Here is a 16,389-nt window from a genome sequence, read left to right as displayed (position 1 = left end):
GCTACCCTAAAGTGAATGTGGAAACGTGGGTCCTCCGTGTAATGAATGATCTAACTATATTTGTTCTTTTTTATCATTATAGTTGAACTATGTGTCCAGTTTAGTCATATCCATTCTATATAAAGTTCTGATAAGATACAATGCCATCGTATGACCTGATTTAAGATGAGGTGGGCCACCTTATGTGTCTTGTTTTTTCAGTTTATATAAAATCTTGAGGATTTGGTAAATGTCTCAAGAAGCACTAGTTATGTGTTATTCCTTGCCAGAACATGTAGAAAATTAATGGACCAGTGTTCACTTAGCTACACATAAGAGAGTGAAAAAGATACTTTAAAAATATATATGAGAATCTGACTTGATTTCATTAATATGCAATACACTAAAAATTTTACTCAACAACTCTTCCAGCTCAGTGACTGGGCTGTGTAAATAGGTGAGACAACACTGAAGATTCCTCTCAGCTGTGTGTGTTCCAGGACAGTTCACTTCTCATTACCTGTGAGTCATCTCTAGAATTGTTTCGAAAGCTGAAAGTGCAATTTATACTTATAAGTGCAACTAGTCTTATAATCAGTGACTTAAATCTTTCTCATTATTACTAGTATTAGTTTACAATAAGATGAAATAATATACTCTATTAGATACTTTGCCATAAAAAAATCATTCCTTTTAGAATATAACTCATTTCTATGTTTAGGCTGTAAAATTATTCTTTTTAATCATTAAAAAAAGTATTTTCACCAGATTTGGCAAAAAGCATTTTTAAAATTTTAAATTCAAGGCATGGAATATCTGTTTCTCTAATTTCCATAGTTTAGCTATATCATGAGTTTAAATTATTTTGCGAGGCCGATACAGTTATTCGCAAAAAAAAAAAAAAAAAAGCTATTCGCACATGTAGATCTGTTGTCAAATATCAAGAATTTTCTATATTATGTCAAACACTCTGACAAGATCATTAACAACAAAATCAAATAATACCTGGCATGAGTGGATAAATTTTGATAACTATTTAAAAATCTGAATAAAACTCCTTTCACTGGGAAATTTAAGACTTTAAAATATTCTAAAATAGCATTGTGAATTTTTGAAGTACTTATAAACTGAGGCAGAGATATCCTTGTTTTTTTTTGTGTGGTTTATATCCCTTACCCCTTTTTAAGATGACACATTGTAAAACTGAAGATTTTCATTTATATGTACAAAGTGTTTTAGAATTGCCTTTGAATATTAATCAAGTTATTAGACCCTAAGCTAGGTGACTTGGTTGTTACAAAATTAACTCATGAATTGGAATATTTTTATCCCATTGCAATGACTCATACCACACATGGAGCAGTTTTGAAGTTTTCAATGTGGAATTTATATGTCTACTTTGCTATTTTGAGATGGTTTGTCTTTTTCAGCAGGTATATATCTGTGGGTAAGTCTAACGTTATCTTAGTATTTTAACCTGAAACAATGGCTTTCCCCCATTCATAAGTAAGTTGTATTAATGGCCTAAATGTAACAGATTTTAAAACAGGAAATGCAGTTAGAAGAATATGGAAGCTCGAGAGCCGTGGTCAGCAAATTGTGGCTCGTGAGCCACATGCGGCTCTTTGACCCCTTGAGTGTGGCTCTTCCACAAAATACCACGGCCTGGGCGAGTCTATTTTGAAGAAGTGGCGTTAGAAGAAGTTTAAGTTTAAAACATTTGGCTCTCAAAAGAAATTTCAATCGTTGTACTGTTGATATTTGGCTCTGTTGACTAATGAGTTTGCCGACCACTGCTCTAGAGGAAAACTTTCATATCCTGTGACAAGGGATTGGGGGTCTGATGTGACTTTTCACCTACCTCCACTCTTAATGAGGATATCAAAGAGGTCGTCCATCTGCTGACTGTGTGCATTGGAAACCTACAACCAAGGAGAATATAAATTAGCTTTCTTTCATACAAACCAGGAAGTGTCATACAACTGGGAGCACCAAAGGACCTTACGGAACAGCTAGTTCTAATCATTCACTTCATCATTTTGAAAACACTGAGGTCCCCTGAGAAGTTAAACCATTCACCCATGTGTTACAGCTGGTTAGCTGACAGAACAAGAATGGGGCTAATACCCAGCTCAGATGACTTTTACACTGACTTGTACATTGAGTGCATTTTGAGAGGCTTCTCATATTTTAAAAATGTTTTAACTCACTTGCATTCTGGTAAAAATATAAAGTATGTATAAAGGTGGCCATCTATATCTTTTCAGCTTTATTGAGAGTAAATTAACATACAATAACCTGCAGTTTTATGAATTATACAATTCTATAAGTTTTGACATATGTATACACCCATAAAACTATCAGCAAAATCAAGATAATGAATATTCTATTGCTCCTAGCTTCCTCATGCTTCTTTGTGATAGCACTTCCTTCATCCCTAGGCGACAATGACTTGATTTCTCCCATTACAGATTAACTTACATGTCTAGAGTTTTATAGAAATGGACTCATATAGTATGTACTTATTTTACTAGTAGAGGGAGTGGCTTCTTTTACTCAATAGGATTTTGAGGTTTATCCTTGTTGTAGATTATACTTTAGGAATAGTTCATTCCTTTTTATCGCTGAGAACTTTTTTATTGTAAGAAACAGAAATCTGATTGGGTTGTTCCTACATTGTGGCTACTACAGATAAAGTTGCTATGAACATTTGTGTACAAATCTCCGTATTTGTGTGTAAATACCGAGGAGTGGAATGACTGGATCATAGGGTAGGTGTTTAACTTTTTAAGAAATGGCTGTTTTCCAAAGCGATTTGCACATTTTCCATTTCCACTAGCAATGTACGAGATTTCCAGTAGCTCTTCATTCTCTTCCACACTTAGTACAGTCAGTCACTTTAACTTTAGACAGCTAATCGGCCTATAGTTGTACTGCATCATGGAGTTAATGTGTATTTCCTAATGATTTGATGTTGCATCTTTTCATGTGCTTCTCTGCCATCTGTGTATCCTTCTTTGGTGATGTGTCTGTTCAAATCCTTTGCCTATTCCAGACTTCTTATGCTTACTGTTTTTATGGTATGTCTTTTTCCAACCATTTACTTTCAACCTGTGTCTTTATATTTAAAGTATGCTTCTTGTAGATGCACACATTAGTTATCTATTACTCTATTATAAAACTTATGCCAGACAGTTACTAACTCACAGTTTCGGAGTCAGGAATTTAGGAATAGTGTAGATGGGTAGTTCTGGTTTGGGGTCTTTCATGAGATTGTAGTCAAGATGTTGGCCAGGTTACAGCCATCTCCAGGCCTGGCTGGAGAATGTTCTTTTTTTTTTCCCATGCCAGGGTGAGTTTTTATTATCCTTATTGCTCATCTCAACTTACGGCATAAATTCAATAGAATAATACTTCAGTTGCTTTAAAAATCTGGTTTAAAAATGTAAAACATATCCCAACTTTGCATGTTTGTGTGTATGTGTGTATATATATATATATGTATATACATATATATATACACACATACACACACACACACACACACACACACATACATACACACACATACGTACACTGAGTGGCCAGATTGGCCAGATTATTATGATCTCTGAACGCATAATAATCTGGCCACTTGGAGTGTGTGTGTGTGTATGTATGTATATATGTATATTAGAGGTCCGGTGCATGAATTTGTGCATGGGTGGGGTCCAGCCAGCCTGGCCCGGAGGAAGGAACATGGGCAGTTGGCCGGCCTGCCTGCTGGTCGAACTCCTGGTCGAGGGGACAATTTGCATATTAGCCTTTTATTATATAGGATATACACTGAGTGGCCAGATTATTATGTGTTCAGAGATCATAATAATCTGGCCACTCAGTGTATATAAATAGAAGGCATTTTATTTATTTATTTATTCATTCCCAAATGGGAACTTTTTTTTTACTTCAAGAAGAATGATTTTAAATATAATAATGTAACATGCAATAAACATTTAATATCTCATGCAAAACGATTTTAAATATAATAATGTTACATGAATTAAACACCAATTATTCAAGAATTATCTTAAGTATAATATTACATGCAATAAACATTAATATTTAAAAAAGGATTTTAAATATAGTAATATTACCAACATAGTATGATATCACAAAAGTTGTAGGAAATATTAAAAATCTGCAAATAACAGGATTGCTTCTATTATATTCTAAAATACTATTTTTTCCCTCTGGCTCTATTTTTGTTCCATCAATTTATGTTGTTCATTATATTCCACAAATGAGTGAGATCATGTGATATTTATCTTTCTCCAACTGGCTTATTTTGCTTAGCATGATGCTCTCCAGGTCCATTCATGCTGTTGCAAATGGTAGGAGTTCCTTCTTTTTTACTGCAGCGTAGTATTCCATTGTATAGATATACCACTGTTTTTAATCCACTCATCTGCTGATGGGCACTTAGGCTGTTTCCATATCTTAGCTATTGTAAATTGTGCTGCTATGAACATAGGGGTACATATATCCTTTCTGATTTCTTTGGATATATTCCTAGAAGTGGGATTCCTGGGTCAAATGGGAGTTCCATTTTTAGTTTTTTGAGGAAACTCCATACTGTTCTCCACAGTGGTTGCACCAGTCTGCATTCCCACCAGCAGTGCACGAGGGTTCTTTTTTCTCCGCATCCTCGCTAGCACTTGTTGTTCGTTTGTTGATGATAGCCATTCTGACAGGTGTGAGATGGTACCTCATTGTCATTTTGATTTGCATCTCTCAGATGATTAGTGACTTTGAGCATGTTTTCATATATCTCTTGGCCTTCTGTATGTCTTCTTTTGAAAAGTGTCTATTTAGGTCCCTTGCCCATTTTTTTTTTTATTGGATTGTTTAGGTTGTATGAGTTGGAGAATGTTCTTGTAAAGGTGGCTCACTACATGACTGGCAGGCTGGTGCTGGTTGTCCACAGGGGCAGGGGTGGAGGTGCTTCAATTCCTGTCCCCAGGGCCTCAAAGCTCACTTTCCCCCACAGCCAGCAGTCCGAGAGAGAGCAAGGCAGGAGGAGTATGCCTTTTATCACTTTGTTTAGGATGTCACACACCATCACTTCTGCCAATTCTATTCCTTAGAAGCTGGTCACTAAGTCCAAACCAGGGAGTAATATCTAAGAATTTGTAGACATATGTTAAAACTACTACACAGCATATAGTTGGTTCTGTTTTTGTTTTTTTTTTTAAATCCATTCTGATAATCTCTGTATTTATACTGTTTTCTCTACTAGTGTGTCTTGTGTAATCATTGATATGGTTAAGTTTACCATTGTCTTGTTTCTATTTATCCTGTTTTCTGTTCCTCCTTCCTGTCCTTTACAATTTATTTTTTAAAAGCTATTCTTCTTAACTGTTATCTATACAATATACATTCTTAATTTTTCATAGGCTACTTAATGCTGCATATCCTATATAATAAAAGCCTAATATGCTAAGTGTCCGACTGTTCGACCAGTTGCTATGATGCGCACTGACCACCTGGGGGGCAGACCCTCCGACCAGTAGGTTAGCTTGCTGCTGAGGTCCAGCTGATCGGGACTGGGCAAGATGGGCTGGGCATGCCTGGAGCCCTCCTATGGTCCCTCCCCGGCTTCTAAAATATTTCTTTTAATTAATTAATTTCCTTTCAATGTGCATGAATCCGTCCAACGGGCCTCTGGTAAAATATAAAACTTCTGTAAACATACTGATCCATTTATTTCCTGTATCCTTTAATAATCTGTATATATAAAAGGCTAATACGCTAAGTGTCTGACTGTCCAGGTAATGATGTCATGTAGCAATGCCTGGCTTCCTCTCCCTAGCAACTAGCCTCCTTGCAGTTTCTTCAGCCTAGGAACATGACTTGATTCATAGCCAGCTGACAGCAAAGGTCACTGCTTACCCTGAGCGAGCCCTGTCCATTGTTTTTATGCATCTAAGATAACAGAGCAATTTTCTTTTCCTCCTAAAGGCACAACCACTGGCACAAGACCATGGAATCCCTCCTTGTTCCCTGCATACAATCTCTATGTGCTATAAAAGAGGTATGTGTTTCTCTATATAATTTCTCCCGCCTCCTTAATTCTTGTCCTTTGATTCTAATGTATAAAATAAGTTACAAAACTGCTATTCTTGTGGTGATCAATTTGTCAGTTATAAAAATGTGTAAAAGTATGTTGCATACCTGAAAGTAATATAATAGTGCATGTCAATGTGAATGAAAAATGAAATGTCCTTTCTAATCCGTAGAGATTTTCGTACCTGACATCGTGTGTTCTTTGTGAAGATAGATCCTCTCCTCTCCCTCCTCCCAGAAATCAATTACCGTGTGATCCCACTTATATGTGGAATATAAAAAAAACCAAAATAAATGAAGAAAAACCCCCAGAAACAGACTCATAGATATAAAGAACAAGCTGGTGGTTGCCAATAGGAAGGGTTCAAGGTGATGGAAATAAAAAAAAGGTATATCTGCCCTAGCCGGTTTGGCTCAGTGGATAGAGCGTTGGCCTGTGGACTCAAGGGTCCCAGGTTCGATTCCGGTCAAGGGCATGTGTCTTGGTTGCGGGCACATCCCCAGTGGGGAGTGTGAAGGAGGCAGCTGATCGATGTTTCTGACTCTCTATCCCTCTCCCTTCCTCTCTGTAGAAAATCAATAAAATATATTAAAAAAAAAAAAGATATATCCACTAAAAAAAAGTTACAACAAAGTGAGTTCTGTATATATCTTAGTCAATAAACATTCATTTAAAAGACTGAGTTATGAAGAAGTATGAGTCCAAATATATTTTAAAGATTTTATAAACATAAAAATGGGTTATATACAGCAGAATATTAATAAAAGGATTCTGGGTGGTAGGACCATTGGTGATTTTCTCTATTTTTTTATAATTAGAAAACAAGTTATGCAAAGATTTTTCAAGACACTAGATGTGAGCAAAACATAAATGTTTAGTGAAACGTTAGTAACAAGCTCTTCAGGAACACAGGAAAAAACTGACATCAGATTGTTTCAAAACCTCAGACACATTGATATGTCTCTAAATCTAAGAGAACTTAGGAGACATGGTCACAGCTGACTTAGTTATGGAAAACGAAGAAAAATCTATCAACTTGTCTGTTTCCCTTAGAGGAGTATCTTAATTTAGGAAAAAGAAAAGAGGGACCCGTGTAACAATCACATCTACCCTAATACAACCCATCCCTCGGCCCCAAAGGAGACGTTAAAAGACAAACCCCGAATTTCCGAGTAATTGCAGGTTACACAGCTGTTGAAACCTGCTTGGAAGTTGGGGTCTTTATAGTAAAGGATAATGTGATTTAAACAACATTTAAAATGCAAACAAGGCTCCTAGCCATGAACTTAGTATCTACCGGGGCACGTCCACCTTAGAAAAGGGATTCAATGTGAGGATGACAGATGACATAGAAGCCACTGGCCTCACTTACCTCTGGAAGAGAGGACTGGGTACTGCGTGTCTGTTTGATGGCCTCTTCGTAGCGGGGAGGGTCTTTCGTCTTGGGGACTGGGCTCCCAAACAGAGAGTGCTGGACGACAAACTGCTGGGGTGGCAGGGGCGAGCTCGGCTGTGGCACACAGAGGAGAAGCATATGTCAGCTCTGGGCAGGAAGCTTCCTCATGCCCTGGCTGGGACCAGCTCCGCTGTTCCTCACGCATGGACCTCCTGGGCCGGTGAGGCTTCTGACCGAAGACCTACCTGTGAGGCTGTCTTCACTGTGATATTTTCAGCTATTTCCCCGTGAATACTGATCTTCAGTCCCTCCCAGCCTAAAGCTCTGGCCTTTGGGACGGTCTGTACCCAGTAAGCGTGTCATTGTAGCAGTGGCCGCAGGCTTACCTTGCTGGGAGGGCTCGGTCCGTTTTGCAGGGATGGAAGGGGCGCACTTCTGGACTGGAGAACGCTGCTGGACGTCTTGTTAACAAAGGGCTGCTGGACCGCTGGAGCGGGTGGTCTCTGATAGGAAAGAACTGTATTGGATGCCGAGCTTGTGAAAACCTGTAATGAAGAAGTATTTTCCCATCAGCATGCCCTTCCTACTAAAGAAAACCATGTTTTAAAACAGGTCGGTTAACTTTTTCTGCCAAGGGCCACTGGGTATACAGTTGAGGGTTTGTGGGCAGTGCTGTCTCTGTGGTGACCGCTCCTCTCTGCTGTTGTAGCACAGAAGTGGCCTGGACAACATGCAAATAAATGTGTGGGGCGGGTACCAGTACAACTTCATCTGCAAAAACAGGCAGGGCTGGATTTGGCCCATAGGAATGGTTTGCCACCCCACTGAGCATCAGTGGTCCCTTTGCTCGTCTTTGATGGCAGCATGACAGTGTTTTTTGGGAAAGCAGCATTTCCTCAGCATAATTTCCCTAGCAAATGACAGTTGAATTTCTTATATTCCTCGCTAGGGTGATCGCATCTATTCTCCTGGCTCTACTGTTTACGATGAATCTAATGATCCCAAGCCCACCTCTCTCTTCCAACCTTGCTCCCAAGTGCCAAAGAGACATTTACAAACATAAATTGGGGACATCTCAAATGTAATATATTCCAAACTAAACTTTTCCCTTCTTCCCTCCATCCCTAGCCTCTGAGGGAAAGTAAAAGGCGAAAGATTTATGTGATCTGAAGAGAAACCAGAGTATTGAGGGAAAGTAATTGCTGGTTTTGCCTTCATATTTCTTTAAACTTTAGTAAATGGAGCCACCAGTCTACTCTGCCTCCTGTCCTCAGAGCTCACATTTCTTAGAAATGACCCTTGGATCAGGCCTCTGTTCTTTGCTGTCCTAATCCAGGTCCTTATTATCTGCCACTGGAATCCTGCCCTAGCAACCAGGCCATGCCCCTGCCTATCAATCCTCCACGACAATACACTCTTAGCATACACCTGATGGAGCTCTGCCACTCACTGGCTCCTCTTTCTTAGGGTAAAAGCTAACCTTTGGCTGGCATGCAAACCTTCTCACTACCTGGCCCTTTTCCATGCTACCCGAAAGGCTACACATGCTGTGGCCATGCTCAGTTTTCCAGTTGCTTGGAAATTTCTCCAAATCCTCGCAGAGCCCCATTTAAAATCTGCCTCCTGAGAAGCTGTCTGATCCACTGGGCAGAGGTGAGATTTCTTCCTGTGGAACTAACTGCAAAGTGTTCTGTTTAGTCCCTTTTAAGAGCCAAAGGTTTTAAGGCCTTTTACAAATGTATGGCCAGACTATTGATATTTAACTGTATTTCACAGAACTGGTTTGCTCATAAAAATGTTTATATACTTTATGCCACTCGTATTCAGAGAGAGAAAAACTTATCCCCTGTATTTTTATTGTAAATATACGTATTTCTTAAACATGAAAATAGGTGAGTGTGTGGTTATATTCCTCTAAATAGTACAACTTCTCTGTCAACACCTCTTTTAAAAGAATTCTTTTAGAATTTCCTAATACTTGGTAAAAAATACACAAAAACTTCTTCCTTTAAATTGGGAGTAATGATTCCTAATTCTAGTATTTTGAGATTTAGTGAATAAGCCCTTATTTATCCTGTCTAGATAATGTTTTCTTTCCCCCTAAAAAAAGAAAACTGTCTCAACATTTGAACATTCACTAAGCTTATCACTACACTAATATGTCATTTTCAGCCCAAAATAAGTAATATGCAGCTAGAACTTTGTATTTTTCAGAGGAGAGCCCAAAAGAGAACATGTGTGTTAATGTGCCTGTTCTGACCCGAGAGGTCTTTTCTGTCTGTCCCTCAAGCTCTCAGCCCAGACAGCTCACCCCACCCTGGGGCATACCGACAGGTCTATCTAGTTATCTAGGTTCCTTTATGTTAAAGATGGAAATTCTGGGACTAATACTAATTCTCAAGGTTTGTAATAGTAAGACCTTTGGAGGCCTTGGGATTTTTCTGGCAAGGAGATGTGCACACAGCTCCACCTACTGGATGGCGGGAAGTCTGAACTATTGGGGCTATTTAACAGAATTTTTAAGTGGAACTCCTTTAGAGGACAGTGAGCCCTAGATCAATACCATAATTTTAAAGATGAGGAAACTGACACTCAGAGAAAGACGGTGAACTGTGCACAAGGCCCATCATGTAGCTGAACCAAAATGATAGCCAGACCCAGGCCATCTGGTTCTCAAACCATGAGATGGCAAGCTCCAAATACAGAAACGTCTCACTCAAGAGATACATTTCAGGAACTTTTTCATCTTTAAGTATCTCTTCCCAGGGAATAGCACTTTCCCCTACAAAAATGGTTAATTTAAGAAAAATTTAAACGCAAGAAGATTCTAATATAAAGATTGAAAAAATACCTTTGAAACTTTTACTTAGAAAAGGAGTTGAACTGTGAAGACAAGCTATCTTGTAGTAATAAAGAACTCCCTTTCCCAGATACGTGGATAATCTGCAGACAAATGGCATCTGACCTGAGGCTCCCGTGATGGGAGACGGATCGTAGATAGAACAAAGGAGCTCCCCGGAGGAGGCTCCTGTGAAGATGCCGAGTGGTCGAGCAGATGAGGGACCAGTCAGCCCCGTCTGTCACCCTTTAGTGTTCACCAACCTTTCTGACTTGCGGCTGACTGAGCACGTGCGGTGTGAACGTGCCTGGTTGCTGAGGCCCAGTCTGTGCCAAGCCCGAGGACAAGGTGGTGGTTGCTATCTGAGGCTGAGTCTGGACTCCTGCTTGTGGTGGAGTCTAGGAGGCAAAATCAATAAATAAGTCAATTTAATTGTCAAAATCAAAGTTAGAATCAAGAGTTAGGTGTGAGATAACTGGTCATTTGGGGGATCTTATCTAAAATGAAGTAAGATAAAATGTTTACAGATACACACTTCAACTCATCGGCACCTAAATTTGAGCCTTAACCATTCTAAACCATAGAGTTAAACACCAGACCAGTTATTTTCATGCTCTTATTCCTTAAGTGACCAAGATATTCATTTGAAAATTTTGTGAGAATAGAAAACTGAAATAACCTGTAGCGGCTCTACACCTAATAGGTCAGGGGTTACAATAATTTTAAGAGTGGCAGGGAAACTGAGGCCTAACAGTCTAAATCCCTGCGTTTAAGCTGCAATGCGTCCACTCTCTGGGGCCAGTCAGCCACGTGCTGGCGCACACAAGCCCAGAAGGAAATGCGGTTCTTCGCCTAAATGTCAATCCTCAGGGAAGATTTGGACAGAAAAGTTTAGGAAAACTACATTAAAGAGAATTTTCCATTTCACAGACTCTAAAGGTGAAATGGGAATTAGGATTTTCGCAAATGCCAAGGGTCTGTGGGTCACCTCTGCTCAGGACACCTGGGTGGTTAAGGCTGAGGAGCACTGCATGTGGCCCACAGTTTGTTAAAACCCATTGGAATCACGTTACATAACAACAACGTAAGGCCAACGCACAGGTTACGTGGGCATAAAAGGAAATTATACCAGTAACGCTCCATGTCCTCAGTAACACCCTCACGAACTCTGGTGGTGGCCTTTTCCTTAGTGCAGGCACCTTCACATCAGTGGTGCCTTTCAGGGTCATGTGGGAGGCAGAATATCAGAGTGGACATAAGAGTCAAAAGGCTGAGGTTTAAACACTAGTTCTGTCCTCAGGCAACTTGCCAAACTCAAGGGCCTCAGTTTCCTTATCTAGAAATGGGGTTTATCACTTGGATTTTCTGGGGGAAGGGAGGAGTAAATGAAGTAAGCTATTTAAAATACTTGAGGCTGTGCCTTGTGCATAAAAAGTACTCAGTAACAGTAGTTATTATCACGATAATGTCATAGGTATGTAAAAACAACATGTATGATAATGTGTTCATTAGAGGTAAAAGGTAACAGAAATAGAAAAGTGCCCCCATTTTTTACTACCTAAAAAGTGCTGATGTTCAAATTTTTGACTGTCTCCCCCACCACACCCCACCACCAGTTTCCTGCTTCTGTGAAGCCTGATTTGGATGCATCTATGAAAAAGCTGCGTGTCCATTCCATGTGGGCCGCGAGGCAAGGAGTTAGAAGACGAACTTCACACCTGGAGTTGGAGGCTGCCCACGGGGAGCTGCACGGAGGTGACACTGGAGCCCTGGATGGACACTGGGAGCAGCAGCTGAGCAGTCTGCGTGGTCAGCAAAGCCTGCGGCTGAGCGACAACAGCAGGCGGCGGCGGTCCCTGGGAACTCACGTAGAACTGTGGGACCACGCTTGGCTGCTCTGCCTGGGCCACAGGGACCTCTTGCTTGATCACTACAGCCTTTTTGGCGACAAGGGTCTGGCCACCTGCAGAGACAGGCTGCCCCACAGAATGGCTGGCTCCCGGGACAGGCTGCCTGGGGCTGGAGCAGTCAGTGAGTGAGGTCTCATCTTTGACGGAGGAGCCCGCACTGCCCTGTTTCTGCTCTGACTGGCTGACAGAATGAGCAGGGGCGCTGGGCTGGGGGTCCAGTGGCCGCCGCTGCTGCTGCTGCCCTCGTTTTTCAACCTCCAGTTGCATTTTCAGAACTTCCACGAGCTTTTGCTCTTGTTCCAGTTTCCTCTTTAGCTCTTCGATCTGCTTCTCCTTCTCCTGAAGCTTGCGATCCTTCTCAGCTGCGTCCAGTTCCAGAGTGGACAGAGTGCTGCTGGTGGGACTCAGGCTGTCTTCGTTACTGGTCACTCTCAAAGGAGATGAACACAAGAACTGGGATGGAGACATCATGGTCATAATCTCAGTGAAAGTGTCGGCCATGTTTGTATCCTCGGTGCTGAGACTGGACTGTTCGGAGGGAGACGGTGAGATTGGCAGAGGCGAATTAACATTCTCCACGTGGATCACGTTGCTGGTTCCAGCAGGGGGCAGTTCGGCCTTGAGAGGGGAGCCCGAGCTCGGCACACAGTTATGCAGGGTGGTGACTGGCACCGCCATGGTGACTTCGGGGCTACTGGTGACGGCGGCAGATGTCGACACTGCCACGATGCCGTCAGCAGCAGCGCCGTTGCTGTTCATCTCCTGGTAGGGTTTCAGGCGTTCGATAAGGTTTGGTTTGGTGCCCGATACTGGAAGACCCCTTAGCTTCAGTTCTGTTTTCAGTTCTGATACCTAGAAAAACAAACACATCAGCTCTCTTTGTCTGGTATAGCTTTCTGACAAGTCTATAGGACACTTCTGTGGCCAGGACAACTCCATATTATTGCACAGCTGAAAGTGGGGCCATTTCACATACAGCCCTGAAGAATTCGGAAGGCCAGTGATAATAAACAAGGGTTTTTAGAGGGCAATTCCTCTGTTGTGTCAAAGAAATGATTTACTACCAGAAATGATAACAGCTACATTTATTGAGTAATTACTATGTGCCAGACACTGTTGGAAGTGGTTTATTCTTTCAATTAATCTTCACATGAGGTGTTGGTATTATTGTTTCCATTTTAAAGATGAGGAGATCAAGGAAAGAGAGGTTGAGTCACTAGTCCAAGCTACCACAGATAACAGAAGGCTGAGCTGGGGTAGAAACCCAGAAAGGCTGCCCTGGAGATCTTAACTGTTACGTTTCCCTGTAACAGTTCTTAATGATCTTAACATTCTTAACTGTTAAGAATGTTCTTAAGTTCTAATGATCTTAACTGTTACGTTTCCCTGCTTCTCCCAAACTTATCAATGAGCAGGGAAGGAAAAAATCTGCCTCTAGAGTCAGAACAGGTATGGTGCTGACACATAGCATATGCTCAATAAATGAGAGTTATTACTGGTTATTGTAATAACATTGGAAAATAAACTTAATGGATGTGAAAGGAAAGTACCTCTATAAGGGTTATCATATTGTTGGTAAAGTTGAATGTACACCGAGTGGCCAGATTATTATGATCTCTGAACGCCTAATAATCTGGCCACTCAGAGTGTGCGAGAGAGTGTGTGTGTGTGTGTGTATGTATTAGAGGCCCGGTGCATGAATTCGTGCATGGGTGGGGTCCGGCCAGCCTGGCCAGGGGGAGGGGACGTGGGCGGTTGGCTGGCCTGCCTGCTGGTCGAACTTCTGGTTGAGGGGACAATTTGCATATTAGCCTTTTATTATATAGGATATACACCGAGTGGCCAGATTATTATGCTTTCAGAGATCATAATAATCTGGCCACTCAGTGTATACTGAAAACTACCTGCTAGAAAAATCTGGCAAGTCATTTACACTTCTGTGGTACAATGGGTGAATAGACTCTACTTGGAATTATCACCTTTAAGTCATCCAAGCTGGGAGGCAGAGGTCCTGGCTTCCTCACAGGAGCAGATGCGTTCTGTCTTGGTGTGTTAGGTGTGGTATTGTTCAAAGCTGAATTGCCACTGTTGTTATTTTTGTCATTGAGTGGCCTTCAAAAGAAAAAGAAAATTAGAGTGTATAATAAAACTGGTGGCCTGGTGCACAGATTCGTGCACAGTGAAAGGAAATTAATTAGAAGAAATATTTTAATATTGCTATTTGCCCTTTCTCTATAATAGAAGTGTCAGAGATGAAAGAAAATTAGTAAGATGTATATGAAAAGAATATATAAATTGATTAATAAATAACAACATGATATAACAAAGACATGATATAAAAACAAAAACATGATATAAAAACAACAAAAACATGATATAAAAACATTGATAAAAACAATGACTGATAAATTGATTAGACTTATTCTAATATCTCCCTGTATACCACATTAAGAGTAAAAACACTTTCAGAGTGCTTGACTAATTTCCCTTGTGATGAAGTATTTAAAAATTTAACATCACGCGCTCTTCAAACTCGAGAGAAAGCAACATATAACTGACTATGTCCGTAAATGGGTTCAGTTAGGAATATTGCTACTCTGTCTAGAGTTTGTCCTTGTGATTTATTAATAGTCATTGCAAATGCTGGCATCACGGGAAACTGTCTTTGACTTAATTTAAATGGGAGGCCAGTATCAGACGGGGACAAATCAATTCTTGGAATCAGGACAACCTCTCCTTCCGCAGATCCTATTAATACTTATGTTAGGTCGCAATCTTGTGATAATAAATCTAGTACCATTACAAAGACCCCAATTACTATTAAGATTTCTCAGTAGCATGATGATTGCACCTACTTTTAATTTTAATTTATGACATGGCATTCCCAAAGGAGTAATATTATTAAGAAATTCAATGGAAAAATTTTCCTTTTCGGCATCATCCGTTGAATTGATGGAATCACTTTTGTTCAGCTTCAGAGGTACATTATACCAATAGCTGGTCTTCAGATACATTTTGTCGATGACGCTGGCTTCTTTAGGCTTCAGAGGTACGTTGTGCCAATAGTTGGTCTTCAGACATATTCTGTTGACGACGCTGCTTTCTTTCAGCTTCAGAATGTCAGCAAAAACAACCAAATTCATGATTGACAATGACAGATCAAAACACATGCGTATGATAGGTGCCAGTGAGAGCTTTATATGTATCGTGCATGCGCAAGTCAACATTTATTTTTAAATAGCCAGTGTGTGTCATATGTACCGGCTGGTCGGTCAGTCGCATGGTCAGTCACTTAGCCTTTTATATATATAGATAACTTCTGGATTTGACATTGCTTCTGCTAAAAATTTGACTATTATGTGAGGAGGAGAAAAATACCATGGTCATGAATTGGAGGAGTCAATATGGTAAAGATGTCAATCAAATCAGGTCCCAATAAAAATTCCTGCAGGTTTTGCTTGCTTTGTAGAGATTTAGAAAGTGATTCTAACCTTTATATGGAAATGCACACAAAGAATGGCCATGGCAGCTCTAAAGAAGAAAAGCAAAGCTGGGAGAGCCATACCACCAGACACCGACAGTTATTACAAAGTCAGTTTACTCACATGGTATGGTGCTGGTGCAAGGACAAAACCACAGACACATCAAGATCAGAAAGTGCAGAAACAGACCCCCACATACATCGGCCCTTGAGTTATCACAAAGGTGACACCCACTGCAGTTCTATTAAACGGTACTGGCCACACTGGATATTCATACAGGAAAAAATACTGCTCCTGATGGACCCCTACCCTCATATCATCTTCAAAAACCTAAATGTGGCCCTAGTCAGTTTGGCTCAGTGGAAAGAGCGTCGGCCTGTGGACTGAAGGATTCTGGGTTTGATTCTGGTCAAGGGCATGTACCTCGGTTACAGGCTCGATCTTCAGCCCTGGCCTGGGGTGTGCAAAGGCAACATATCGATGTGTCTCTTTTACATCAATGTTTCTCTCTCCCACTCCCCCTTCCACCCTCTCTAAAAAAATTCAATGGAAAAATATCCTTAGGCAAGGATTAATAAAAACAAACAAAATCCCTAAATGTGAATTTTGAAAACAATAGAGCTTTTAGAAAAAAACTAGGATAATATCTTCATGGCCTTTGGATAGAAAATATTTCTTAA

At 40.5% G+C, this 16,389-nt stretch overlaps 1 protein-coding gene and 1 long non-coding RNA gene across 3 annotated transcripts in view; one reads left to right on the top strand and one right to left on the bottom strand.

Annotated features, from left to right (window-relative positions):
- The window catches only part of MRTFB (myocardin related transcription factor B), a 200,172-nt gene that overhangs the window by 6,004 nt on the left and 177,779 nt on the right, over nt 1–16,389 (bottom strand). For both annotated transcript variants that reach the window (XM_054714745.1, XM_028145499.2), the window contains 6 exons: nt 14,207–14,339; nt 12,036–13,079; nt 10,581–10,715; nt 7,865–8,023; nt 7,455–7,592; nt 1,841–1,901 (listed from right to left, as the gene is read on the bottom strand). In XM_054714745.1, the coding sequence (XP_054570720.1) occupies nt 1,841–1,901; nt 7,455–7,592; nt 7,865–8,023; nt 10,581–10,715; nt 12,036–13,079; nt 14,207–14,339 (1,670 nt within the window). The remainder of the gene's footprint in view (nt 1–1,840; nt 1,902–7,454; nt 7,593–7,864; nt 8,024–10,580; nt 10,716–12,035; nt 13,080–14,206; nt 14,340–16,389) is intronic.
- LOC114231558 (uncharacterized) overlaps nt 1–16,389 on the top strand; it is a 74,307-nt gene that overhangs the window by 46,796 nt on the left and 11,122 nt on the right. The window contains exon 3 of the long non-coding RNA XR_008555779.1: nt 5,977–6,049. This is a non-coding gene — a long non-coding RNA (uncharacterized LOC114231558). The remainder of the gene's footprint in view (nt 1–5,976; nt 6,050–16,389) is intronic.

The sequence above is a fragment of the Eptesicus fuscus genome, chromosome 4 (assembly GCF_027574615.1).
Source record: "Eptesicus fuscus isolate TK198812 chromosome 4, DD_ASM_mEF_20220401, whole genome shotgun sequence".
Lineage (NCBI taxonomy): Eukaryota > Metazoa > Chordata > Mammalia > Chiroptera > Vespertilionidae > Eptesicus > Eptesicus fuscus.
The sequence above is the reverse complement of the archived record's forward strand: the minus strand, read 5'-3'. Positions and strand labels throughout refer to the sequence as shown.